Genomic DNA, 27,979 nt, shown 5'->3' with positions numbered 1-27,979 from the left:
GGAATATTTTAGCACAGGTCTCTAGGAGTAGCTTTAGATTCACTTTAAAGGGCTGACAGCATTATATTTGAGGAAGTTCATACAGAGTCAAAAATGGAGGTTGATTAAACTATATCTAATGCCAATATAGAGATGCATTGTCCCTAAAAGAAAAAATGTAAGCTCTTCAGATATTGCCTGCTCATGTTCAGCGATTACTATTCCGTGGTCAAGCCCATATCTTAGGAAATGAAGAGATATCATAGTTTTTTCTCCTTCTCTTTCCTCCTTCATCAAGATGAGTGATTGGGCTGCATACCTGACTTTTATTTTCTGTGGGTCCATTTTGTGGTAGTTCCACAAGCATATTGACATACCAGAGACTGGGACTACAGATGGAAGGTTTGTTGAAGGCTCTGTAGGTCACAGGGAACCGGGATACATCTTTTTCTTAGGAAATTCAAATCCGGTGGTTGTTCTAGATTTGAAATCAACTTTCACTTATTCCAGCCTTCTTTGCAACTTCATATCCCTAAACCCACTGAGTTATAAAAATATGATCTATTCTAATCTTGTTCAAGCCTGTGTCAGATAATACAGAATTTCTTATTTATACATTTTTAAAAATCAGGTACAATGGACATATAACATCGTATTAGTTTCAGGTGCACAACATAATGATTCAATATTTGTATATATTTCAGAATGATCAATTACCATACATAGTTACTTTTTTTATGAGAACTTTTGAGAGTTACTCTCTTAGCAACTTTCAAATATGCAATACAGTATCTACACTAATAAAAGATAAACATGCAAAATGACTGTCCCTCCACTACACCCACCAGTCAATCAAAAGCAAGTATGCAAATTAACTCAACAAAGATGGCGGTGGCCACGGAGCTGGAGTGAGCAGGAGGCTTGGGGTGCCCCCGGCGATGGAGGAAGCCAAGCTTCCCGCCCGCCCTGGCCTATGCTCAAGGAGGCACTGAAAAAAAAAAAAAAAGAAGAAGGGGCTGGGAGCCTGGGTCGCTGGGGGGTGTGGCCAGCCTGAAAATGGCATATTTAACAGACCTAGAAATACCAATGGCATATTTAACAGACCTAGAACAAACTCTCCAAAAATTCATCTGGAATAAAAAAAGACCCTGAATAGCTGCAGCAATCCTGAGAAAAAAAGTGGGAGGTATCTCAATACCAGATATCAAGCTATATTACAAAGCCACTGTTCTCAAAACTGCCTGGTACTGGCACAAGAACAGACATATAGACCAATGGATTAGAATAGAGAACCCAGAAATCGACCCAAACCACTATGCTCAATTAATATTTGACAAAGGAGGCAAGAACATACAATGGAGTCAAGGCATTCTCTTCAATAAATGGTGTTGGGAAAATTGGACAGATACATGCAAAAAAAGTGAAACCAGACCACCAACTTACACCATACACAAAAATAAACTCAAAAATGGATAAAGGACTTAAATGTAAGATGGGAAACCATTAAAATCTTAGAGGAATCCACAGGCAGCAAAATCTCAGACATATACTAAAGTAATATCTTCACCGATACAGCTCCTAGGGCAATGGAAACTAAAGAGAAAATAAACAAATGAGACTACATCAAAATAAAAAGCTCTGCACAGCAAAAGAAACCATCAGCAAAACAACAAGAAAGCCCACTGCATGGAAGAACATATTTGCCAATGTTATCTTGGATAAGGGTTTAATCGCCAACATTTATAGGGAACTCATACAACTTAACAAAAGGAAGATAAACAATCCAATCAAAAAATTGGCAATGGGCCCAAACTGGTTTGGCTCAGTGGATAGAGCATTAGCCTGCAGACTGGAGGGTCCCAAGTTCGATTCCGGTCAAGGGCATGTACCTTGGTTGTGGGCACATCCCCAGTGAGGAGTGTGCAGAAGGCAGCTGATCAATGTTTCTCTCTCATTGATGTTTCTAATTCTCTATTCCTCTCCACTCCTCTCTGTAAAAAAATCAATAAAATATATTTCAAAAAAATTGGCAATGGATCTAAATAGATAATTTTCTAAAGAGGGCATAAGGAAGGCCAAGAGACATATGATGGAGCACCCTTTCTTTTTAGCTTAAAAATTCCTTTAACATTTCTTGTAAGGCCTGTTCAGTGGTGATGAACTGCTTTAGCTTTTGCTTGTCTGGAAAACTCTTTATCTCTCCTTCAATTCTGAATTATAACTTTGCCAAGTATAGTGTTTTGGGTCGGAAGTTTTTCTTTCAGTGCTTTGAATATATTGCACCACTCCTTTCTGCCCTGCAATGTTCCTGCTGAAAACATGCTGATCGTCTTATGTGGGTTTCATTGTATGTAACAAGTTGTTTTCCTCTTACTCCTTTTAAAAACCTCTCCTTGTCTTTAACTTTTGACATTTTAATTATAATGTTTCTTGGTGTGGGTATGTTTAACTTTCTGAGGTATTGCCAACAATTTTCCACAGCAGTTCTACCACTTTACATTTGCAGCAATGCAGAGTTCCATTTCTCCATATCCAAGCTACCACTTGTTATTTTCTGAGGTTGTTTTGTGTTGTTTTTTTTTTTTTAAATAATAGCCTTCCTAATGCATGAGAAGTGATATTTTATTGTGATTTTGATTTGCATATTCCTACTTACTGATGATGAGCATCTTTTCATTTGATTACTGGACATTTGCATGTCTTCTTCTCTTTAAGTCCTTTGCCCATGTTTCATCATGTTGGTTATCTTTTGTTGTTATACTGTAGGAATTTCTATGTATTCTAGATAACAATTCTTTTTTAATAGTACTTTTTGTTAAGTGTTAAATATTCTTTATTTGATAGTATACATAGACCACACTAAAATTTCTTTCATTCAATAAAAGGCAATAGTTCAGATACAGGGAATTTTATTAATTTGGCATAGTTGGGACCAAAAAGATAAAATGGTCACTACCAGCTCATTTGTAGCCCTTGCCTTTTAACAGGCTAATGAACACAGCTTGAAACACAAGCAAGTCTTGCAGGCCTAAGAGACAGTGAAGGGATTTCCTCAGAATTTAAACATATTTATACAACCAGTCATATAAATCTAAATATAAGCCAATCTTCTACAGGTTTTGAGATGGCAATCACCGGCTCTGTGAAAAGTTGCTCACTAGGAATCAAGTCCAATCATATTTTTATAAGGGAGAACAGTGACAGCACTTGCTGAACCAAAATTATCATCAAAGCTCAGAAAGCTGACCATATTCATTTAATCACAAGCCAATCTTATTTAAATCAGGACCGCCCGAAAGAAATGCTCTATTAGCCATTCATGATCTGAATTCTGGTGTATGAGATCAGTTTAAATATGGTACACATAAAAAAAGTCATGAGACATTTGTAATAAATAAGGTAGTGGCCAACTATTACTCATTAGTAGCTTTTGTAAGATAAGCTATCAAGTCTGCCCTTTCTGCACTCTTCTTAATGTCAGCGAAGATCATTTTTGTTCCAGGGATATACTTCTTGGGATTCTCCAAATACTCCATCAGTGTAGCCTCATCCCAGGTGATCCTTTGTTCTTGTTGGCATCTGTGTAAGATAATCCAGGGGCCTGACTTGTCTTTCGCCCAAAGAGACCATGGAGATTTGGCTCAGTCTTGTGCTTGCCTCCCTTTTTCACAGTATGGCTCTGGACACACTTCTGAACAAAAATCTTCTTGCCCTTCTCAACATCACCCATTTTTTAATTGCTCATTAGTCGCATGCAACACGAAGATCTCCACTCGCAAGCTGGACACCCTGCTCTTCTATAGTACTTTTTTTTGACTGCCTAGTCCATTGCTTCAGTGTCCCTGGATCCTCATCTCTTAATATAAGATACAGTATTACTGAGGTTCCATTCTATTTTGGTGCTTCCCTTTTATTTTATATAACAATTCTTATCAGATATGTGATTTACAAATATTTTCTGCCTTTCCATGTGTTATCTTTTCACTCTATTTATAGTGTCTTTAATGCATCCATGTTTTTTAATTTTTATGGAGCTCAACTTATCTGTTTTTGTTATAGCTGTTTGCCTGTGCTTATGTTGTATACAAGAAATCATTCCCGAATCCAATGTCATGAAGCTTTCCCCCTATGCTTTCTTCTAAGTTTTATAGTTTCAACTCACACTTAGGTGTTTTTTTTTTTAATCTATTTTGGTTAATTTTTGTATATGGTGTAAGGTTAGGGTCAAGCTTTAAGGCTTCCATTGTTATTAAATGGTCACAAACTGGATGTGAAAAGATTGTGGAATTTGCTGCTGTTAGAAATGTAGTGCTAGCTTAGGCTATAGATGAAACACTAGTTTTATACTATTGATATTTCTGAATGTTTTGGGAGTTCAGAATAGTCTTCAGGTGGTTCTCAATGATGGTTGTTTTATTATTTAGTTGTAATTTTGGATGTGGTCATGGGAAGAGGGAAGCAACCACAGTGTTTACCCACTCCATCATCTTGCCTAGTCTGAGATGAATTAGACTTATTTTTTATACTAGGTATAATTTTTCACCTTTCTCAGGGATTATGAAATGATCTGAAAGCAGCTTTGGATAAGATCGATCAGCAATACTTGAATGAACTTGTGGGTGGTCAAGAACCTGGAGAGGAAGAGACACAGAATGATTTGAAAGTTCATGAAGAAAACACCACAACTGAAGAGTTAGAGGTAATCACTATTCCTACCTTACCTGATTCCCCATCACATCTTTCATTCCCTGGAGAAAATGTTTCAGTTCAACAGATTGCTCAGGTCAGAGTACCCTGTCTTCTTTGGTCATTACATAGGACCTTCTTTCATTTCATGCTTTCATTTATTCAGTCCCTTTTTTTTTTCATTCTCTACTCAGATTTCCCTATTTCTTGCTTTCAAAAGTAATCATTCTAATACGTTTTATGTACATTGTTTTATTTGTTGGTGGTCTTCTAAAACTAGTAGTGTTTTGAGAGCATGTGCTTTTTATTTCCATAAATGGTTGTACTGTAAAATTCTTCTTTCTGCTTTTTCCTTTTACTTTTCATACTTTGAACTGTGTTTTTAATATCCACCCTCGATGCCTATGTACATCTAAAACTTTGCTTGTAACTGCTAAGTAATAGTTTATATCCCATGGCATTTGCTACCTTCCACCTTTGCTTACCTATAATGGTGGACAACTAGATTGCTCCCAGCTCTTATTATCACAAACAGCTTTGTGATAAATAACCTTGTATCACCCCTATGGACTCAGAAGTGGGATTGTTTGATTTATGTATATTTAACTTGTGTAAGTACTGCTAAGTTGCTCTCCAAAATTGCTGTACTAGTCTGTACCCCACCAACTGGGTGTGTCTCACTTCCCTAACCCCTGTCAACACTGGGCAATCTCTTGCTTTCTAATTTTTGCCAGTGTAATGACTGTGGAGTGATATATGTAATCGCAAATAAAGAGCAATGTTATATCATCCAAATATCTAACTCTAGAAAACAATAAGGCTTAGTTTAAAGCTCTTAATACTTAGTAAAATGTGAAGTGTTAGTTATATTTTTCCTTTCATTCCAGGCTCTCCCACATGTGGACATAATAAAATGAGGAGGATATCCTTGGAATTGTACTCTCTCACACCCAAACACCTATCTATGGACTCTAAATTTTATTGGAATCATTGATTTGAGCAACCAGTTCTGAGCTTTTTTTTCCCCCATTTCCTTTCTTTAACAGCTTTATAGAAAAATTTTCAAGCCATACAATTTACCAATTTAAAGTGTACATACAATTAAATTGTTTTTATTCATAGGAAGGTACAATCATCATCACAACCTAATTTTAGAACAATTCTGTTTCCCTGCAAAGAAAACTAAATGCATTAGCAGTCACTCCCCAGAACCCCTCTTCTGTCTTTTGGTTCATCAAAGATAATACGCTTTCAAATTTTAATTGGCAAATTGTATTTATTTTTAATATCTAGAAATTCCATCAGGTTTTAAATAGAAATTGGACAGTTCATGTAATAAAGAGACATGTTTAGGCTGGTGTTGATAACATTTATATTCAGCAATAGCTCTTTACTAATGAGCAGGTGCATTATTTTTCTTTGGGCATTGGGAGAATTTTTAGGAAAAGGTGATGATCATAAAGACACTAGAGGCCCAGTGCATGAAATTCATGCATGGGTAGGGTCCCTAGGCCTGGCCAGAGATCAGGGCCTATCAGATTCCCTGCCTCCCCACCTTCCTGCCTTCTCCTTCAGCGTCCCTTTGCTGCCATTAGTCAACCGCAATGTTCTGTGCCGCCCCCTGGTGGTCAGCGCATGTCAAATTCCCAGTCTCCTGGTCAAACTCCCGAGGGGACACTTTGCATATTAGCCTTTTATATATATAGATGGGCATTATCACCAAATTCCTTAAGGTATGTACTTTTAGGCCAAGAAAGGAGGACATTTTGATTGGCAAAGAACTGTTTTTACATTTTTGGATTATCAAGGGTTAAGGGGAGGGAAAGCTCAATATACATTTCTGCCATGTATACTGTTTATGATATTGTTATGCACTAGGATATAGTGGTCAATTGAAGACAATGCATGTTTATGTTCCTCCTGGCACTTTTCTTTAAAGCTCACTAACATAAACATAAAGAATTATAGCCCTGACCGGTTTGGCTCAGTGGATAGAGCGTCGGCCTGTGGACTGAAGGGTCCCAGGTTCGATTCCGGTCAAGGGCATGTACCTTGGTTGCGGGAACATCCCCAGTAGGAGGTGTGCAAGAGGCAGCTGATCGATGTTTCTCTCCCATCGATGTTTCTAACTCTCTATCCCTCTTCCTTCCTCTCTGTAACAAATCAATAAAATATATTTAAAAAAAAAAAAGAAAAGAAAGAATTATAGCAGTGGAATGAACGAGAAGTTTGGGGAGATCTACATTTTTTTCCCTTTATTGATTAAGGTATTACAAATGTGTCCTTATCTCCCCATTTTCCCCCCAACCCCCCACTCATGCCCTCACTCGCCTGGTGTCTGTGTCCATTGGTTAGGCTTATATGCATGTATACAAGTCCTTTGGTTGATCTCTCCCCCTTACCCCCACTCTCCCCTGCCTTCCCTCTGAGGTTTGAGCATCTGATTGATGCTTCTCTGTCTCTAGATCTATTTTTGTTCATTGGTTTATGTTGTTCATTATAATACGCAAATGAGTGAGATCATGTGATATTTATCTTTCTCTGACTTATTTCACTTAGCATAATGCTCTTCAGCTCCATCCATGCTGTTGCAAATGGTAGGAATTCCTTCCTTCTTACAGCAGCATAGTATTCCATTGTGTGGATGTGCCAAAGTTTTTTAATCCACTTATCTGCTGATGGGCACTTAGGCTGCTTCCAAATCTTAACTATTATAAATTGTGCTGCTATGAACACAGGGGTGCATATATCCTTTCTGATTGGTGTTTCTTATTTCTTGGGAAATATTCCTAGAAGTGGGATCACTGGGTCAAATGGAAGTCCCATTTTTAGTTTTTTGAGGAAACTCCATACTGTTCTCCACAATGGCTGCACCAGTCTGCATTCCCACCAGCAGTGTACAAGGGTTCCTTTTTCTCCACATCCTTGCCAGCATTTGTCATTTGTTGATTTGTTGATGATAGCCATTCTGACAGGTGTGAGATGGTACCGCATTGTCATTTTGATTTGCATCTCTTGGATGATTAGTGACTTTGAGCATGTTGTCATATGTCTCTTGGCCTCCTTATGTCTTCTTTCGAAAAGTATCTTTTGAGGTCCTTTGCCCATTTTTTTATTGGGTTGTTTGTCTTCCTTTTGTTAAATTGTATGAGTTCCTTGTAAATGTTGGAGATTAAACCCTTATCGGAGATATCATTGGCAAATATGTTCTCCCATGCAGTGGGCTTTCTTGTTGTTTTGTCAATGGTTTCTTTTGCTATGGAGAAGCATTTTATTTTGATGTAGTTCCATTTGTTTATTTTCTCTTTAGTTTCCTTTGCCCTAGGAGTGGTATCGGTGAAGAAATTGCTTCAGCATATGTCTGAGATTTTGTTGCCTTTGGATTCCTCTAATATTTTTATGGTTTCCCGTCTTATGTTTAAGTCCTATATCCATTTTGAGTTTATTTTTGTGTATGGTGTAAGTTGGTGATCTAGTTTCATTTTTTTGCATGTATCTGTCCAATTTTCCCAACAGCATTTATTGAAGAGACTGTCTTGACTCCATTGTATGTTCTTGCCTCCTTTGTCAAATATTAATTGAGCATAGTGGTTTGGGTCGATTTCTGGGTTCTCTATTCTATTCCATTGGTCTATATGTCTGTTCTTGTGCCAGTACCAGGCAGTTTTGAGAATAGTGGCTTTGTAATACATTCTGATATCTGGTATCGAGATCCCTCCTACTTTGTTCTTCTTTCCCAGGATCACTGCAGCTATTCAGGTATTGAGATCCCTCCTACATTCCGGATGAATTTTTGGAGAGTTCTTTCTAGATCTGTGAAATATGCTGTTGGTATTTTAATGGAGAGTGCATTGAATCTATAGATTGCTTTGGGTTAGTATGGACATTTAATGATGTTGATTCTACCAATCCATGAACACGGTCTGTTCTTCCATCTGTTTATGTCTTCTTCTATCTCTTTTTTTCAATGTCCTGTAGTTTTCTGAGTACAGGTCTTTTACCTCCTTAGTTAAGTTTATTCCTAGGTATCTTAATTTTTTTGGTGCAATGGTAAATGGGATTGCTTTCTCTTTCTGTAAGTTCACTATTGGTGTATAGAAATGCCATAGATTTCTTGGCGTTAATTTTGTATCCTGATACATTGCTGAATTCATTTATTAAGTCTAATAATTTTTTGATGGAGTCTTTAGGGTTTTCTATGTACAGTCTCATGTCATCTGCAAATAAGGACAGTTTTACCTCTTCTTTTCCAATTTGAATGCCTTTTATTTCTTCTTCTTGTCTGATCACAATGGCTAGTACCTCCAGTACTATGTCGAACAGGAGTGGTGAGAGTGGGCATCCCTGTCTTCTTCCTGTTTCTTAGGGGAAATGGTTTTAGTTTTTGCCCATTGAGTATGATATTGGCTATGGGTTTGTCATCTATGGCTTTTATTATGTTGAAGTATGATCCTTCTATTCCCACCTTGCTGCGAATTTTTATCAAGAAAGGGTGCTGGATTTTGTCAAATGCTTTTTCTGCATCAATTGATATGATTATGTGATTTTTGTCCCTCAGTTTGTTTATGTGATGTATCCCATTTATTGATTTGTGGATATTGTACTAACCTTTCATCCCCAGAATAAATCCCACTTGGTCATGGTGTATGATCTTTCTAATGTAATGCTGAATCCAATTTGCTAGAATTTTGTTGAGGATTTTAGAATCTATGTTCTTTAAGGATATTGGCCTGTAGTTCTCTTTTTCTTTTTGGTGGTGTCTTCATCTAGTTTTGGGACTAGGGGGATGCTGGCTTCATAGAAAGAGCTTGGAATTGTGTCTTCCTCTTGAATTTTTTGGAATAGTCTGAGGAGGATAGGTTTTAGTTCTTTGAATGCTTGGTAGAACTCCCCTGTAATGCCATTTGAACTAGGGCTTTTGTTTGCTGGAAGATTTTTGGTCGCTGCTTCAATTTCTTTGGTAGTTATTGGCCTATTCAGGTTTTTTGATTATTCTTGATTGAGTTTTAGGAGCTTGTATTTTTCTAAGAATATGTCCATTTCATCTGGGTTGTCCATTTTATTGGAATATAATTGTTCATAGTATTTTTTCATAATCATTTGTATTTCTTTGGGATCGGTTGTTACTTCACCTCTTTCATTTCTGATTTTGTTTATTTGGGTCCTCTCTCTTTGCTTCTTGGTGATCCTGGCTAGAGGTTTTTCAATCTTGTTTATCCTTTCAAAGAACAAGCTCTTGGTTTTGTTGATGTTTTTTATTGTTTTATTGGTCTCTATGTTGTTTATCTCTGCTCTGATTTTTATTATTTCCTTCCTTCTGCTTACGCTAGGCTTTTCTTGTTGCTCTCTTTCTAATTCTTTGAGTTGTAGGATTAGATAAATTTTTACCATTTTTCTTGTTTTTTGAGATAGGCCTGTAGAGCTATGAAATTCCCTCTCAAGACTGCTTTCACTATGTCCCATAGATTTACGATTGTTGTGTTTTCATTGTCATTTGTTGCCATGATGCTTTTTAGTCCTTCTTTGATCTCTTTGGTCCCAGTCATTTTTTTTAAAAAATATATTTTATTGATATTTTACAGAGAGGAAGGGAGAGGGATAGAGAGCTGGAAACATCGATGAGAGAGAAACATCGATCAGCTGCCTCCTGCACACCTCCCACTGGGGATGTGCCCACAACCAAGGTACATGCCCTTGACCGGAATCGAACCCGGGACCCTTCAGTCCGCAGCCCGAGGCTCTATCCACTGAGCCAAACCGGTTTCGGCAGTCCCAGTCATTTTTTAATAGCATGTTATTTAGCCTCCAAGTGTTTGATTTTTTAATTGTTTTTATTGTAGTTGATTTCTAGTTTTATGCCATTGTGATCTGAGAAGATGCTTAATATGATTTCTATCTTCTTGAATTTGAAGAGACTTTGCCTGTTTCCCAATTTGTGGTCTATCTTTGAAAATGACCCATGTGCACTTGAGAAGAATGTATATGCTGTGGCTTTGGGGTGAAATGTTCTGAAGATGTCAATTAATTCCATCTGATCTAGTGAGTCATTTAGGATTGATGTTTCTTTTTTCATTTTTTGTTTAGAGGATTTTTCCAGTGGTGTTAGTGGGATATTAAAGTCCCCTACTTTGACTGTATTGTTGTCAATCTCTCCCTTGATATCTTCCAGAAGTGTTTTTTTTGTTTTGTTTTGTTTTTTGTTTTTTTGTTTGTTTGTTTTAAGTATTTGGGTGCTCTTATATTGGGTGCATATATGTTTACCAGAGCTATATCTTCTTGTTGAATTGCTCCCTTTAGTATTATGAAGTGGCTTTCCTTATCTCTTGTAATGGCCTTCACCTTGAGGTCTAATTTGTCAGATATAAGTATTGCTACTCCAGCTTTTTTTTTCATTTCCATTCACCTGAAAAACCTTTTTCCATCCCTTCACCATCAGTCTGTGTGAGTCCTTTGTTCTGAGGTGGGTTTCCTGTAGACAGCAGATATCTGGGTCATGTTTTCTTATTTATTCAGCTATCCTCTGTCTTTTGATTAGGGCATTTAATCCATTTACATTTAAATTTATTATTGATAGTTACTTGTTTGTAGCCATTTTTATTCTTTATGCCTTTGTTCCTTCTTCCCTTCCTTTTTCTTCTCTTTACAGCAGACCCTTTAGCATTTCTTGCATTGCTGGTTTAATGGTAATTAACTCCCGTAGTCCTTTTTTTTTCTCTGAAGCTCCTGATTTAACCCTCAATTTTGATTGATAGCCTTGCTGGGTACAGTATTCTTGGATTCAGACCCTTCCTTTGCATGACTTCCTATATTTCAATCCATTACCTTCTGGCCTGATGTGTTTCTGTTTAGAAATCAGTCACTAGTCTGACGGGGGGTCCTTTGTAGGTAACTTTCTGTCTCTCTCTGGCAGCCTTTAAGATTCTTACTTTGTTGTTGGTGTTTGCCAATTTAATTATAATGTGTCTTGATGTCAGTCTTTTGGTGTTCATCTGGTTTGGCACTCTGTGAGCTTATGGACTTGTGTGAGTTTTTTTCTTCCCTATATCAGGAAAGTTTTCTGTTATTATTTCTTCACACAGGTTTTCTATTCCTTGATCAGTTTCATCTCCTTCTGGAACCCCTATTATGTGGGTGTTATTTCATTTCGTGTTGTCCCAAAGTTCCCTTAGGCTCTCCTCCTGTTTTTTAAGTTTTTTTTTTTTTTCTAGATGCTGCTCTGCTTGGGTATTTTTTCCTACCTTGTCTTCTAGCTCACTGATGCTTGTCCTCTGCTTCTTCTAGGCTACTGTTGATGCTTTCTATTGAGTTCTTTATTGCAGAGATGTCATTTTTCATTTCTTCTTTTTTTTTCTTCATTTCCTTTTGATTCTTACACATATTGTTAAATTTGTCTTCTATCCTATTCAGCAACCTTATGACCATTGCTCTGAATTCTTTTCCTGGCATATTGCTTTCCTCTATTTCATTTACTTCCTTTTCTAGTGTTTCCTCCTTTTCTTTCATATGCAGGCTATTTCTTTGTCTCTCCATGAACGCTCTTCTCTGGGTGTCTGGTTATGTAGCTCTCTCTCTCCTGCATTGACTTAAAGGCACAAAATACAACACAACAAGGCACAATGCACAGGGCACCAAACACAAATATATTCATGATACTAATAACCCCAAATAAAGGTGACCACCAGAGAAAAGAGAATTAAGGGGTAGAAAAGAGTGCAAAAATGATAGTGAGAAAAGGGAAAAATGTAAGAGAGAAAAGAAAGAGAAGAAAAAAGGAGGAAACATATATATGGAGAAAACTCCAATAAAACAACAACTAATCCAAAAAATGCAAACAACAAACACCTAGAGATGAATGAAAACTACAAACAACAACTAATGCAAAATATGTAAACTACAAACACCCAAACAACAAACACACAGATGAATCTGAGGAAGCAGAGCTTTTTCTAGGCAATATTTGAACCCTCCATCCATGGATTGCCTCACCACTGTGTTTCATTCTCCAATTCCGGTGGATGTTATTAGATTCAGCTGTTCCTTCTATCTGCTCTGTGAGAAGGAGCAGGGCTCATCCGATAACCATGCAGCTTTGTCTCCCCCTTGACAGACTTTCTAGGCACCCGAGTTGGGGAGGCTGTAGTCCTGGAATTCCTGGGTTTGCAGCTGAGGCAGCTGGTCCCTGGGCATGTGTCCGTAGGGTCCCAGGAGGTATCCGAGGTCTCCCCAGTTGTAGGTAAGGCTGGGCTTCTGATCACAGCCACTCTCCACTTCAAGATGTTTTGGTCTCTGCATCACAGCTGGCCGCTCTGGGAGAAATTTCAGCAGCAGCAGAGGCTGCCCAGCCAGGGGAGCCTGGTCTGTCAGTCCCCAACAGTCCCTTGAAGTATAGCTGTCCCTCACTCACAAATAAAGACACTCCCCACACATCCACGTACTCTTCTTTTGTTCTCTCACTCACACACTATCTTGTAGCCTGCCATCCTGTCGGCAGCCATCTTGGATCCGAGATCTACATTTTTTAAAAACACTAGGAAGGAGTGCAGTTAGGGGAGAGCTCTAGAAGCTTTTATAAGAGGTAATGACAGTAAAAAAAGGAAATAGGTAGGAAGACATTGGCAGTGATAAAGCAAACATCACAGCCTTTCAGAGACTGCTCATTTTCTCAATTCTACAGATAGCTGCTTATTTTTGTTATGATAGCTCATTGCATCTTTCTTCTCAGAACTTCTGTCTTTAGTAGTCTAGGTAGAGTGTGTGCAAATGCAGACTTATTTTAGCATTTATTTACAAATTATTTGTGATCAGACCATGAGATTTAAGTGCAAGAAATGCTTTTCCTTGCATTTATAGTTTAAATACAGCATAGTTCTAGCAGTCATCAAGATTCTGAATCTAGGAATGCAGAGCGGGAACCAAGATGGTGGCATAGGTAAATGCCTATACTTGCTGCCTCCCACAACCACATCAAAATTACAACTAAAATACAGAATAACTATCATCCAGAACTGCAGGAGAACTGGCTGAGTAGAAAGACTACAACTAGAGAGGTAAAGAAGAAAGCACACTGAGACTGAGAGGAGGTGTGGAGGCATGGAACGGGCTGGTCCAGCACATGGGTGTGCTGCTTTTTTAACTGGGAGGGAGATAGCCTCTTTGGAGGCCACCTGGAGGATCAAGGAGTCCCAGTCCCATACTGTATCCCCAGCCTAGGGTCCCAGAGCTGGAGAGGGAAGTCCCTACAGGCAGTAAGAACTGCAGACTGTAAAAACAAGTGCGGGTTGGGGCTGAGTGACACACAGGCTTCTGGAGACCCAACTGCTCCTCTTAAAACGCCGGCACTGTGAACTGAATTTACAAGCTCCCGCTTGCTCTGAGCACCAGTGCCAGGTAAGGCTCTGGGGGGACCCAGACACATACGGGGAGAAACTGGACTGTCTGGCATTGGGGCAGGAACACAGGGATACCTTTGTTCCAGACAGAAGTGCTTGCAGTGGTCCTTGTTCCTGTGCTGGGACCTCCCTAGTGCAGGGCTGACTGGTAGCCATTTCTGTTTTCTCTGCCCTGGAGATCCCCTGAAACCCCACCCCACCCAATCTACCACCCCACCCAAGCTGTGCACAGCGACTTTTGCATATGAATGGCCTGTCCTTTCTCAGCCTAAAACCTGTCAAACAAGCTTCAGCTGGGTCAGGGAACCCCAATGCTATCAATAAAAGGCCCATGTCTGGCACTAGCACCAGCCTGCCTTGCTTCACAGCTGGACCTGGTCTGGGCACTTCCAAAGCTGATACAAAGAGGATGAATCTGCAGATCTCTCTGTAGCTCCTGCTGGGTGGCCCCAGGCAGTGGCTGACTTTGCATCTCCCTGGAGACCCAAGAGCCAATGTACCAGTGGTCAGTGTGAGACCATACCAGATTACAACTCTTCACATCCATAAGTGACACACTCAAGGGGCAGACTCAGTGAGCCCCACTGAAGTAAGTTCTGCCCCATAAGGGTGTCTCCTGCACAGCAGCTCTCCCACTGTAGTTGCAGCTGGTCCCCACAGCCAATTGGCCTGGAAGTCAATTCCTCCCAGAAATCAAGGCTCAACTATAACAAGACTGTGCACACAGCCCACAAAGGGGTGCACCAAGAGTGTCCACCTCAGGTAGGATTAGATAGGCCTGTAGAGCTATGATGCAAGGCCACTTACTACACAAGGCCACTCTATCAACTCAAGGAGACATAGCAGCTCTACCCATTACATAGAAACAAACACTGAATTATTATCTCTACTGCAAAAGTAGAAAGTCCAAGTACTACTAGAACAACATACTTGGGGGATTTATTAAATATCACAGCCAAAATATGGACACAAATAAATGTGTCACAAATGAAGGAAATGGAAGAAAACAAACTACTGGTTATAGAGTTAAAAATCACAGTTATAATGTTACTCAAGAATTTTCTAGAAACCTCCGAGGTACTTAGTGAGACCTTCAAGGATCTTAGTGAGAATGCCAAAAATATGGAAAAAGACCAGTCATAAATTAAGCATACACTGACTGAAATAAAGAATAATATACAGAGATTCAACAGTAGAGTAAAGGATCCCAAGAATCAAGTCAATGATTTGAAATATGAGGAAGCAAAAGACACCCAACCAGAAGAGCAAAAAGAAAAAAGAATCCAAAAATATGAAGATAGTGTAAGGAGCCTCTAGAACAACTTCAAGCGTACCAATATCCGAATTATGGGGGTGCCAGAAGAAGAGAGAGAGCAAGATATTGAAAACCTATTTGAAAAAATAATGACAGAAAACTTCCCCTACCTGGTAAAAAAAATAGACTTACAGGTCCAGGAATCACAGAGAACCCCAAACAAGAGGAATCCAAAGAGGACCACACCAAGACACATCATAATTAAAATGCCAAGGGCAAAAGACAAAGAGCAAATCTTAAAAGCAGCAAGAAAAAAACAGTTAGATACCTAACAAGGGAGTACCCATATGACTGTCAGCTGATTTCTCAACAGAAACTATGCAGGCCAGAAGGGAGTGACAAGAAATATTCAAAGTGATAAATAGCAAGAACTTACAACCAAGAATACTCTACCCAGCAAAGCTATCATTTAGAATTGAAGGTCAAATAAAGAGCTTCACAGACAAGAAAAAGCTAAAGGAGTTCATCACCGCCAAACCAGTATTATATGAAATGCTGAAAGGTATTCTTTAAGAAGAGGAAGAAGGAGAAAAAGGTAAAGACAAAAAACTATGAACAACAAAGTGACAAATACATATCTATCAACAAGTGAATCTAAAAACCAAATGAATAAAAAATCTGATGAACAGAATAAATTGGTGAATGGAATAGAATCAGGGGCATAGAAATGAAACAGAATGACGATTCTCAGAGGGAAGGGGGTGTAGGTGGGTGAGGGATGAGATTAGACAAAGATCTTATATGCATGTATGCAGTATCTATGAACACAGACAATAGGGTGGCAAGGGCCTGGGGTGGGATGGGAACTGGATGGAAGGGAGCAATAGGGAGGAAAAATAGGGACATCTGTAATAATCTCAGCAATCAAGATAAAAAAGATTCTGAATCTGTTGAGGAAATGAAAGGGAAATATATAGGGCATGGGAACTAGTTATGAAACAGACTTTTCCTAGAGTGACAGCCTCTCCTTATATAGGATTACACAGGGAATGCCACTCGACGAGGGGGACGTGTTCTACGTGGCCTTCACGGTTTACCTGCCTCTAGAAGGGTGCTCTTTAAACTGGTAAACCCAAGGGGCACTGCAGTACTTTTCAGGGGTGGGTATGGGTAATAGTTTATTTTATTTCTGTTCTTTCCTTCTCTTTCAGTTAGGTGCTTTAGTGGGAATTTTTAACTGAATTATTATCTCTACTGCCAAAGTAGAAAGTCCAAGTACTACTAGAACAACATACTTTGGGGATTTATTAAATATCACAGCACATATGGTATGATGGCTGATAATCTAGGTGGGGTGAATTTTATGTAATAGAAATACAAGTTAAAGTTTATTTCTATCAAATAGTTATTCATATAATTTGGTAATTCTTTTTAGGGGAAAATGGATTATCTTTGAGCTAGGAATATACGTATATAGAATAGGAAAGTTTGTGAATTGCCAGATGTGCTACTTCAAAACATGACAGAATAAGTAGGTATAGTTCATTCATTAAGTATTAGTGGATGATATTGTAATCAGTTGCTAAATTTACTCTAAGGCAGTGGTCAGCAAACTGCGCTCGCGAGCCACATGCAGCTCGCAAGCTGCGTCTCTCAGCTCTGTTGACTAATGAGTTTGCCGACCACTGCCCTAAGGGATGATAGTATACTGGTTTTTGTGTTAGGGAATTTTAACTTGTTCAACCACTGGGTGGCACTGTAGTCTAATTTTACCAATTCTTTCAACAGTTCCAGGTATTTGGGCTAAAGAATTGAATGCCAGAGACCATGTGAAATGCAGTGTACAGGGTAAACTGTACAGTGCTACTCAGAAACAGACTGAGTGCTATCTCAGACCCCTTTTCAGAAAACTATGGAAAATGGTGAGGTTTCTAAAAAATGCTTTTATTAACTGATTTTAAAAAATAGAATATATATCCCAGCCAGCTTAGCTCAGTGGTTGAGTGTCTACCTAAGAACCAGGAAATCACAGTTTGATTCCCATGTTGCAAGCTCGATCCCCAGTGAGGGGGGCATGCAGGAGGCAACTGATCAATAATTCTCTCATCATTGATGTTTTTATCTCTCTCCCTCTCTCTTCCTTTCTGAAATCAATAAAAATATTTTTTTTAAAAATAGAATATATAAAATTAGAATAAATGCAGTCTGTAACTACACAGTAGCATCTAAAATTAGTTATGCATTGCTGACATGTACACATAAGGAACTGTTTGACATTGAAACGGGGACTCAGAACTGTTGGACATTGAAATTGGGACTCAAACATTTTTTGTTATTATATGTTTATTTCTAGTCTGCAGAGGCAAGATTTTTTAAAGGAAAGAAATGGGGGAAAAAGAGTTACAGGGGCAGGGAAGCATTGAGCAAACTGTCAAACTACTGCGGGAAGGCAGGGGAGGTTGTGGGGGGAGCTGTAAGAGATCAACCGAAGGACTTGTACGCATGCATATAAGCGTGGCCAGTGGATTCAAGACACTGGGGGAGGGGGCAGGTAAAGGCATGTACTGGGGGGTAGGGAGGCCGGGGGGGTGGTCAATGGGGGAAAAAAAAAAGGAGACATATGTACTACTATTTGTAATACTTCAAACAATTTAAAAAAATAAAATTAAATTTAAAAAAATAGTTATGCATTTTTCTTTTTATTTTTTACTTTTTATTGTTGAGAGTATTAAAGATGTGTCCACTTTGTCCCCCACTTTGCTCCCTCTCCCTGGATACCGCTCTACCCCAGGCCTTATCTACCCTATTTATTTTCTATGTCCATGGGTAATAAATATATGCACATAAATTCTTTAATCTCTTCCCACCCTTCCCCCTTCGCTCTGAGATTCGTCAGTCTGTTTCATGTTTCCTTGCCTCTAGCTACATTTTATTCATCAGTTTATTTTGTTCATTAGATTCCTTCTTTGTTTATTTAATTTTTAGATGCAATTGTTGATGTTTATTTATTTATTTATTTGAGGCCCAGTGCATGAAAATCGTGCACTGGGGGGGTGGGGTGGCGGTCCTCAGCCTGGCCTGAAATCAGGGGTTTCATAGTCTGGGAGCCTTTGGGGGATGTCCAACTGACAGCTTAGGCCCACTCCCGCCACCCCTGCTGCGCTCACCAGCCATGAGCCAGGCTAAGGGCTTCTGGCTGAACTACTCTCCCCCTGTGGAAGTGCACTGACCACCAGGGGGCAGCTCCTGCATTAAGCATCTGCCCGCTGGTCAGTGCGAGTCATAGTGACAGGTCGTTCAGCCGTTCAATCTATTTGCATATTAGCCTTTTATTATATAGGATTGTTAATCCTCACCCAAGAATATTTTTTTTCCATTTATTTGTTTTTTAGACAGAGTGGAAGGGAGGGGGAGAGACAGACAGAGAGAGAGAAACATCAATGTGAGAGAGATATATCCATTGGTTACCTCCCATATGTGCCCTGACCAGGGCCTGGGATTGAGCCTGCAATGAGGTACATGCCCTTGACCAGAATTGAACCTGGGACCCTTCAGTCCAAAGGCCCATACTCTATCCACTGAGCCAAACTGGCTAGGGAAATAGATTTGTATTTATTTTGATATTTCTTTTTCTCCTCCTCCTTTTTCCCTTCCTTCCCCTCCTTCTTCTTATTCTTCAAGAACCTTCAACATTTAATGTAATACTGGTTTGGGGTGATAAACTTTTGCTTTTTATTTTTGTCTGTGAAGCTCTCTATCTTACCTTCAATTCTAAATGATAGCTTTTCTGGGTAGAGTAATTTTGATTGTAGTTCCTTGTTTTTCATCACTTTAAATATTTCTCGCCACTCCCTTCTGGCTGCAAAGTTTCTGTTGAGAAATCAGCCCACAGTCATCAGTGCTCCCTTGTAGGTAACTAACTACTTTTCTCTTGCTGCTTTTGAGATTCTCTCTCTGTTTTTAATCTTTGGCATTTTAATTATGATGTGTCTTGGTGTGAACCTCTTTTAGTTCATCTTGTTTGGGACTCTCTGTGCTTCCTGGACTTGTATGTCTATTTCTTTCATCAGGTAAGGGAAGTTTTCTGTTATTATTTTTTGAAATAGGTTTTCAATTTCTTGAAGGAGACTTCTGGCATCTTCATAATTTGAATGTTGGTATGCTTGAAATATTCCAGAGGGTCCTTACACTATCTTCATATTTTTGTATTCTTTTTTATTTTTGCTGTTCTGATTGGATTTTTTTTATTTATCATATTCCAAATCACTGATTTGATTCTCATCATCTTCTACTCTACTGTTGATTCTCTGTAAATTATTCTTCATTTCAGTTAGTGAATCCTTCATTTCTAAATGGTCCTTTTTTATGTCATTGATATTCTCACTAAGTTCCTTGAAGTTCTCATTAAGATCCTTGAGTATCCTTATGCCCATTGTTTTGAAATCTGTATCTGATAGTTTGCTTGCTTCCATTTTATTTAGCTCTTTTTCTGGAGATTTCTTCTGTTCTTTCATTTGTGAAATGTTTCTTTGCCTCTGCATTTTAAATGATTTGCTGTGCTTATTTCTATATATTAGGTAGAGCTGCTATGTCTCCTAGAATTGGTAGAGTGGTCTTATGTACTAGGTGTCTGTAGGACCCAATGGCTCAACCTCCCCAGTCAGCTGAGATAGGCACTTTAGGTATGTCCCTGTGTGGGCTGTGTGCTCTGCCCTGTTGTAGTTGAGCCTTGATTGTTGTTGGCCGCACTGGGAGGGATTGACTCCCAGGCCAATTGCCTGTGTGAATCAGCTGTGACTACAGCAGAAGAGTTGCTGTGCAGGAGCCAATGTTATGGAGCAGGACTTGCTTCAGTGAGGCTTTGGTGCTCACTGAATCTGCCCCTTGAGTGTGTTATTTGTGGATGTGATAGGGTTATAATGTGACATGGACTGAAGCTGACCACCAGGTGCACTGGCTCTACAGCTTTCTGGGAAGTGCAAAGTCAGCTATTGCCTGTGTCCCACTTGGGGCCACCCAGCACAAGATACAGAGTGATCTGCAGATAACTGCTAGTTGTGTTGGGCTTGGAGGTGCCCAGGAGAGGCCAAGCTGTGAACCAAGGAAGGCTGCTGCTAGTGCCAGGTCTGGGACCACTTAGCAAGAGGTATGAGTCATGCTGAGTCCAGCTGTTGCTTGTTTGAGAGATTTTAGGAAAGTCTGAAGCCTGAGCCAGCACAGGCCATTCATATGGAAAAGACACTGCAAACAGCTTGGGTGGTGCTGAAAATTGGGTAGGGTGGGATATCAGGCAGTCACCAGGGCCAGGCAATCTGTGAGCCAGATTGATGGTGACTGCTTGTCGGTTCTGTGGCAGGGAGGTCTCAGCAAAGACACAATGACCTCTGCCAGCACTTTTTTTTTTTTTTTCTAGGATAAAGCTTCCCCTGCGTGCTTGACTGGACGCCAGACAATTTAGTTCCTCCCTGTATGTCCCTGGATCCTTTCAAGTTACTGCCCAATTAGTCAAGCTCCAAGGGATTGAGTCCAAGTAAGTCCATGCACCAGCTCTTTAAGAATAACTGCCCAGGACTCCAGCAACCCTCCTTGTCACTTAGCCACAACCCCTGCTGGTTTTCACAGCCCAAAGTCATTGGAACTTCTCTTCCCAGCACTGGAACCCTGGTCTGAAGAGTCTGGTGTGGGGCTGGGACCCCTTGCTCCTTATGGGGGGACTTCTATGGCCAAGATAGCCCTCCTGTTGAAAAAGATGCCACATGGACCAGTCCATTCCACACCTCAGCCCCTCCTACCAGCCTCAGTGTGGCTTCTTCTTTAATTCTCTAGTTGTAGGGCTTCCATTCAGCCAGATTTCAAATGATTCTGAATGACAGTTGTTCTTTGGTTTAGATATAATTTTGATGTGGTTGTGGGAGGATGCCTGTATTTTATTTTATTTTCTAGAATCTTCCTGCTGATATTGAGGGATCCATAACAGATATTATTAAATTCATGTTGCAGAGAGAATATGTGAAGGAACATTACCATGCTGTGCATTGGAAGTATGGTTATTTATCTGGGTTGTGTATATAATATGTTCATTTAGTGTGGGAGTTTTCTACATAGGAGATTTAAGAATAAATATGAAATGAATTAGTAGTAAAATAAAAAACACCTTTTTTTTCTGATGTTTTGTAAGCTTTATTGTTAGGCATTCAGTATTAAACTTTCAGACAACACTATATTTTTTAGTCATTTTTATGGTAGGTGTAAAGATTCTTCAGATCATGTACTGGATATAGGTAATGTTCACGTCATGAATGGGATTAAATTTCAAAATTTATAGATTGGTGGTTATATCTTAGAACAAATTTTGACATAGAAACCATGTTATGCAGGTTTCTTTTGCAGGCCAGCTATAAAAATTTAATTCTTATTTTAAAAAATATATTTTTATTGATTTCAGACAGAAAGGGAGAGGGAGAGAGAGATAGAAACATCAATGGTGAGAGAGAATCATTGATCAGCTGCCTCCTGCACGCCCACACTGGGGACCGGGCAAGTGCCCTGACTGGGAATCGCACTGTGACCTCCTGGTTCATAAGTTGATGCTCAACCACTGAGCTATGCTGGCCGGGCAACTTAATTCTTAATATAGCTGAACTGTTGTACTAATGATACAATATAATTTGACCACCCTTTATACTGGTTTCTATGAGAAAATGTTCTGCCAGCATTTATCTCTCCCGTTTCAGGACTGCAGCCATAGTAGAACCCTGGAGGGGAAGATGAGTCCCTTGTTCCAGTGTCTTTCCTCCTGAGTGGGCTCTGGGTGCAGGGGAAAGAGCTCTGGTGCCCAAGCGCTGCTAGGGCAGAGTTTAGAAAGGGAAGAGTGGAAGGCTGTCAGTTGGTAGAATGGATCAAGAAGAGAAGGGCCTAGTGCACCAGCAATGGAGACTGGACATGGGACACTGCTTGGTGGGCCATAAGCTGAGGGTGAGGAGGGGGCTTTGGGTGGCTGTGCCTCCTGAGAGTAGCAGGTAAGAATTTCAGTGCAGCAGTTACAGTGACAGGACCAGAACAGGAGACAAGCACTGACAGCAAAGTGGGAATGACATTGCTTATTTCTGTGCTCGGAGTATCTGTATTTACGAGAAGGGACTGCTGGCCTTCCTGGGTGACTGTGTGGGCTCCATGATCTGAGCCACAAGCTAATGAGACTAAATATTGTTTTTATTCCCTCTATAGGAGAGCCAGTTGGTTTCATCAAAGAAAATATTTTTGTTTTATGGCTATAAACTTTATTCTTGGATAGTTCTGTTAATTGCATGCTGCTTACTAAGGACAGCATTGGAATGAGTGGATAGGTCACTATCGCTGCAGAAAGAATCCAGATCACTTGCCTTTCCTCTTGTTACATTTCTCATCCTATCTAATAAGGAGGGAATATGCTAATTGACTGCCACACCCTCAAAGATGGCAGCGCAGCCAAAACCGGTTTGGCTCAGTGGATAGAGCATCAGCCTGCGGACTGAAGAGTCCCAGGTTCGATTCCAGTCAAGGGCATGTAGCTTGGTTGCGGGCACATCCCCAGTGGGAGGTGTGCAGGAGGCAGCTGATCGATGTTTCTCTTTCATCGATGTTTCTGACTATCTATCACTCTTCCTTCCTCTCTGTAAAAAATCAATAAAATATATTTAAAAAAAAAAAAAAAAAAGATGGCAGCGCCCACAGCCACAAGATGGCAGCACCCAGCCCCTTCAGCCCCACTGGGGCAGCAGGCGTGCCTGCTTCCAAAGTCCCCCAGTCCCCTCAGCCCCCCAGCTGCTGAGGGCCGGCCCGAGGAGCAGGGAAGCCTCAAGCCATCCGGAGGTGCAAGCAAGCCTCGGATGGTGGCTTCGCAGCCGCCCAGGGCCACCCAAAGCTCAGGTAACCAGGGCTGGCCAAGGCTTGCACTGCTGGCAGTGGCAGAAGCAAAGGTGTGATGGGGCGTTGCTTCCCCTGATTGCTGGGTTGCCTCCCGCCCCTGAGGGCTCCTGGACTGTGAGAGGGGGCAGGCCGGACTGAGGGACCCCCCTCCAGTGCATGAATTTTCATGCACCGGGCCTCTAGTCCTATATAATAAAAGCCTAATATGCTAAGTGTCTGGTCATCTGGTCGTCTGTTCAACCAATCAAAGCATAATATGCTAATGACATGCTAAGGCCACTCAATCACTCATTATGATGTGCACTGACCACCAGGGGACAGACACTCCGACCGGTAGGTTAGCTTGCTGCTGGGATCTGGCTCATGGGGACTGATTGAGACAGGCCAGACACGCCCTGGAGTCCTCCCGAGTCTCTCCAGGGCTCCGATCCTGCATCGGTGGGGTCCCCCAGCCTGGCCTGCACCCTCTCGCAATCTGGGCTGAGGGACACCCCCCCCCTGCCCTGGAGTGCATGAATTTCATGCACTGGGCTTCTAGTTCTTATATATGAGAATCAGGTGAAAGTTTATTTTATATAAACTACGGAAAGGACCAAAAAACTTAACCTATTTGGACAGTTTTTTTTAGAAATTTAGGGAATCTAAATATTGGAAATGTTACCAGTAAATGTCCAGTGTTAAAATTTACATACATAGAAATATAAAAATCTGTGATAAAAATGTGTATATGCCCTTTAAAAAATTTGAGTAGAGCTATTTGTAGTACCTGCTTGTTTTTTAAAAACCAATTCTATATATCAATCACATAGGTGTTTGATTTTTTGTTGTTGTTGTTAATCCTCACCCACAGATATTTTTCCCATTGATTTTTCTAGAGAGAATGGAAGGAGGGGGAGGAAAGACAGAGTGAGAGAGAAACATCGATGTGAGAGAGACACATCAACTGGTTGTCTCTTGCATGTGCCCTCACCAGGGCCAGGGATCGAGCCTGCAACCCAGGTATGTTGACTGGAATCAAACCCATGACCCTTCAGTCCTCAGGTTGACACTCTAACCACTGAGCAAAACCAGCCAGGGTGTTTGATTTTTAAATTAAAATCTTCTGAGGCCTGGCTATAGGCTTCTCTGGGACCCTCAGGGTCTTTTAGAAATTCCTTGTTTTCTACTTTGTTTTTCTTCTTCTTTTCCTTCCTCATAAGTTGCCAGACTTGGTTTAGAAAAGGAGCCATTTGTCTTCATTGGTTTCTGTCTTTACATTTTGTAGCTTTCATTTTAAGGTTCCTGGTAGGTGGAAGGTGTGGGGGGCCAAAGTGAATCGATCTTATCCTTTAGCTATTTGACTCCAGGGCCAGTAATTAATCTTGGTTTACACATCCGCCATGGGCTCTATGTAATAGTCCCCGTGTGCAGAGGCCCACTGCTTCAGAGGTCCGACTGCTGTTCAGGGAGTGGACATGGTTTCAGGTTGGATTATGGAAAACTAGTCAGCCTCTGTCTTCTGTGTGACCACCCGGGGAGAAGACTAGGTAGAAAGAAAATCCACACTGGGGTTTCTGTCAGTACATCAAATTAGCTACCTAGTAATCCCAGATCAAAACGCATTAATTTTCAGTACACAGAGGCTGCAAAGGAATGTTTGTCTTTTTATTCACAAGGTTAGCTTTGGTTTCTGTTTTTCCGTGGACTCTTTTGGTCCTGGGCAGTCTGTCATCTGTATTTTAATGTAATTTTTTTTTTTTTTTTTTTTTTTTTTTTTTTTTTTTTTTTTTTTTTTTTTTTTTTTAGTAAGGAGAGTGGTAATATTTTCAACATGCTTAAAAGATGGATGAAAATTACATCATAAAGACCTGTGAAATATTTGATATCAAAATTTGGACCAATACGTTATTTCTGCCTTTCTGATCTCTCCTTAATCTTTCTTTCTAGGCTAATGATGTTTATCTTTAGATGGCCATTGGAAATGCTCCTTGGCCCATTGATGTTACTGTCAGAACAGGAAGGGTAAAGATTTCCTCCAAGCATGTTGCACATGTTTTAAATGATGAAACCCAGGGGAATATATTCAGGTAAGCAATTTGGAGAGGAAGACATTTCTCTGAAGATCAACATGTTCCAATTTTAAAACTAAATTTTGAGAGCAAAAGAACTATAGCAAATAGGACATAGCATGATAGGATGTACTAGTAAGTCCACTCCTTATAAATACTTGTGTTTAAGACATCTTCACTGAATAAAATAAAAACCTTATAAGTTTCAAGTCTGATGCAAAACAGGGTGAAAGGTTATGCTTTATTTACCTTAGCATTGAAATAAGACTATTGCAGTTTGCTTTGGAAGTTTAGTGAAGAGTAGCAAATTTAGAATATTTTGCAGTAAGTCTAGTTTTATTACTTTCAAGGTAGACTTAACAGCCACTAGGATAAAAGGTACAAATAGTAAAAATTTTGTTTTAATGAACATAACTTTTAATTAACATATAACAACACTTCTCTACACAAATAGGTCTGAAGTATTTTTATAGTTTATTTTCTTAGTTGTACATACCTCATGTAAACTTGTGCATATCATTACTGGTTAAATTTTTCTTAGTGGGGGGAAAGCTTTTGCCAAATTGTCAAGAATCCCAGGTTGTGTCCATAGAGTAGCTTTTGCTGAACGTTAATTCTCAAAAGTAGAGCTGCTTGAAAATGATACTCTGAAATTTTACATAAAATTTAAAATTTACTTAAAATATTAAAAATGCTTTCAGGTTTTGTGCAGAGAACAATCATTACCATATTCATGAATTATCTATTTGTTTGTATCTCAATTCCAAGTGTTAAACGTTAATTTGTGTTATGCTTTATTTACATATATAAGTATCTTAACAAGTGATTTCAACCTGATTTTCTAGTATGAATGGTAGAGTTTGTAAAGTTCAAATATACTTATGGAAATTTTAGGACATTTCCATTTTTTAAAATAACTACCAGTGACTCTATTGGGGGCAAGAAGCTTTTGGTTGGCAAAAAATAAAAAAATTGTTTGGCTTTAACAACAGAAAAGAATTCCCAATGATAAAATTTTCTAACTCTGTTCAACTATACACTGGTCAAAGATATAGTGTGTATCAAGGTTCAGATAATTAATAGAAGAGCATTTCTTTTTAAAATAATGGTACCTCCCCATAAACTGGTTTTCTTCTTAATAAAATGTATACCTACTATTTATTTATAAAGCTTTCTGGTTTATATGGAAGCTGCATAGTGATGTATCCTCCTTTAGTTGTTCATCCCTTTTAACTGTTGTCATCTCATATTTTGTGCATGTGTGTTTATCCTTAGGATAAACCTGAGGATCTTTTTTCCATTGCTTTTCAATGGAAGGAAAGAAAGGAGGGGAGAGGGAGAAAAAACAACAACAACATCAATGTGAGAGAGACACATCAACTGGTTGCCTCCCGCACACATTCAGACTGGGGTCAGTAAGTGAACCGCAACCCCGGTATGTGCCCTTGACTAGGAATTGAATCCAAGACCCTTTGGTGCATGGACTGACACTCTAACCACTTAGCAACACTGGTCAGGGCCTTACATTGTTTAAAAAATGTTCCCCCCCCCCAAGATAATTAGGGAAAATTGATGATCATATTATATCTGAATTTCGGAAGGTGTTTGACCTAAACACAATAATATTTTGGTGGACAGATGTAGACATGACAATACAATCAAATGACTCACAGCTTGTTGAGTGAGGGAAGCCACGGAGCACAGAATAATGAGTCCTTGTGTACTTGGTGCATGCTAGTAACATCTGCCATAGGTTCTTAGTGACCTCAATGCTGTCCTGTTAAACATTTTAATGACTGATTCAGATGATTTTACAGAGAGGTATATTTGTCAGATTTATAGACAACAAGAAACTAGAAGGGATAGGGTGTACGCTCAGGTAGAAAAGAAACTGGCATTCTAGAAGTTCTTGACAGACTGAAGGGCAGATTCTAAAACTGTAACATTTAGCAAGGATGACCATAAAGAAATTTAGATTCAGTAACCTAGTTGCTTGAATATGTTTGAGCAATATATAAGAGGAAGAATTTGGGAATGTAGTGGATTAGAGGTGTAATGAAATTAGCAATATGATATGGCCACTGGAAAGTCTAATGACCACTTACATTACATTTTAGGGATAATTTAGTGTTGGCTCCACAAGTCAAGAACATAGTTCACTCTTATAACCCCAGAGTCTAGAACACACCATACTTATGGTGGGTGCCCAATGAATTTTTGCTGATTGAATGAATATTCTATAGGACAAGAGAGTCCTTGAGAAAGGAGACTCTTGGTGAGGATGTGGGCAGAAAGTTATAGATAATGGAAGAGCTTTCTGGTGGAAGAGGGATTAAACTTGTCATATATGGTTGAGGACCAATCAAAGAACAGGAAGAAAGACAGATTTCTAATTTGGGCAAGGAAATGCTATTTCTTAAAACACTTTATTTTGAAATAAATATAGACTCATAGAGGTTGCAGAAAGGTTACAAAGAAGCCTTTTAAGAAGCAACATTATGCAAGTTAGGAATAGGACCACTTTGGAAGATATAGGGAGGGAGAGCCCTACCACTTGATGTTTGCAAGTATCAAGTTAACTATTGCCTTTCCATATCTCTGATTTTCATCTGACATTTTCCTAGAGGCCATTGCTTAAACCTCAAGTTTTAAGCTTGCATGCCCATGACAGTCAGGTAACAAGTGAGCTGAATGTTAGGAAACACCTGACCACC

The 27,979-nt window shown here is 39.6% G+C and overlaps 1 protein-coding gene and 1 pseudogene across 2 annotated transcripts; one reads left to right on the top strand and one right to left on the bottom strand.

Moving 5' to 3' along the window:
* Positions 1–3,392: 3,392 nt before the first annotated feature.
* On the bottom strand, positions 3,393–3,709 carry LOC308250347 (cytochrome c-like; annotated as a pseudogene). Its single transcript has one exon. The product of its transcript is annotated as a cytochrome c-like (transcript).
* An 831-nt stretch (positions 3,710–4,540) lies between these two features.
* On the top strand, positions 4,541–25,879 carry PRPF18 (pre-mRNA processing factor 18; the record flags this gene model as incomplete). The annotated part of the gene is made up of 7 exons (XM_080654780.1): positions 4,541–4,678; positions 6,089–6,130; positions 6,372–6,402; positions 17,098–17,231; positions 21,253–21,339; positions 25,165–25,283; positions 25,807–25,879. Coding segments are annotated over 7 exons (624 nt in total), but the record flags the coding sequence as incomplete, so codon positions are not given.
* Positions 25,880–27,979: the final 2,100 nt, after the last annotated feature.

Source organism: Plecotus auritus, assembly GCF_963455305.1.
Source record: "Plecotus auritus genome assembly, chromosome: 1".
In the NCBI taxonomy this organism is placed as follows: domain Eukaryota; kingdom Metazoa; phylum Chordata; class Mammalia; order Chiroptera; family Vespertilionidae; genus Plecotus; species Plecotus auritus.
This window is presented reverse-complemented; position numbering and strand designations above follow the sequence as displayed.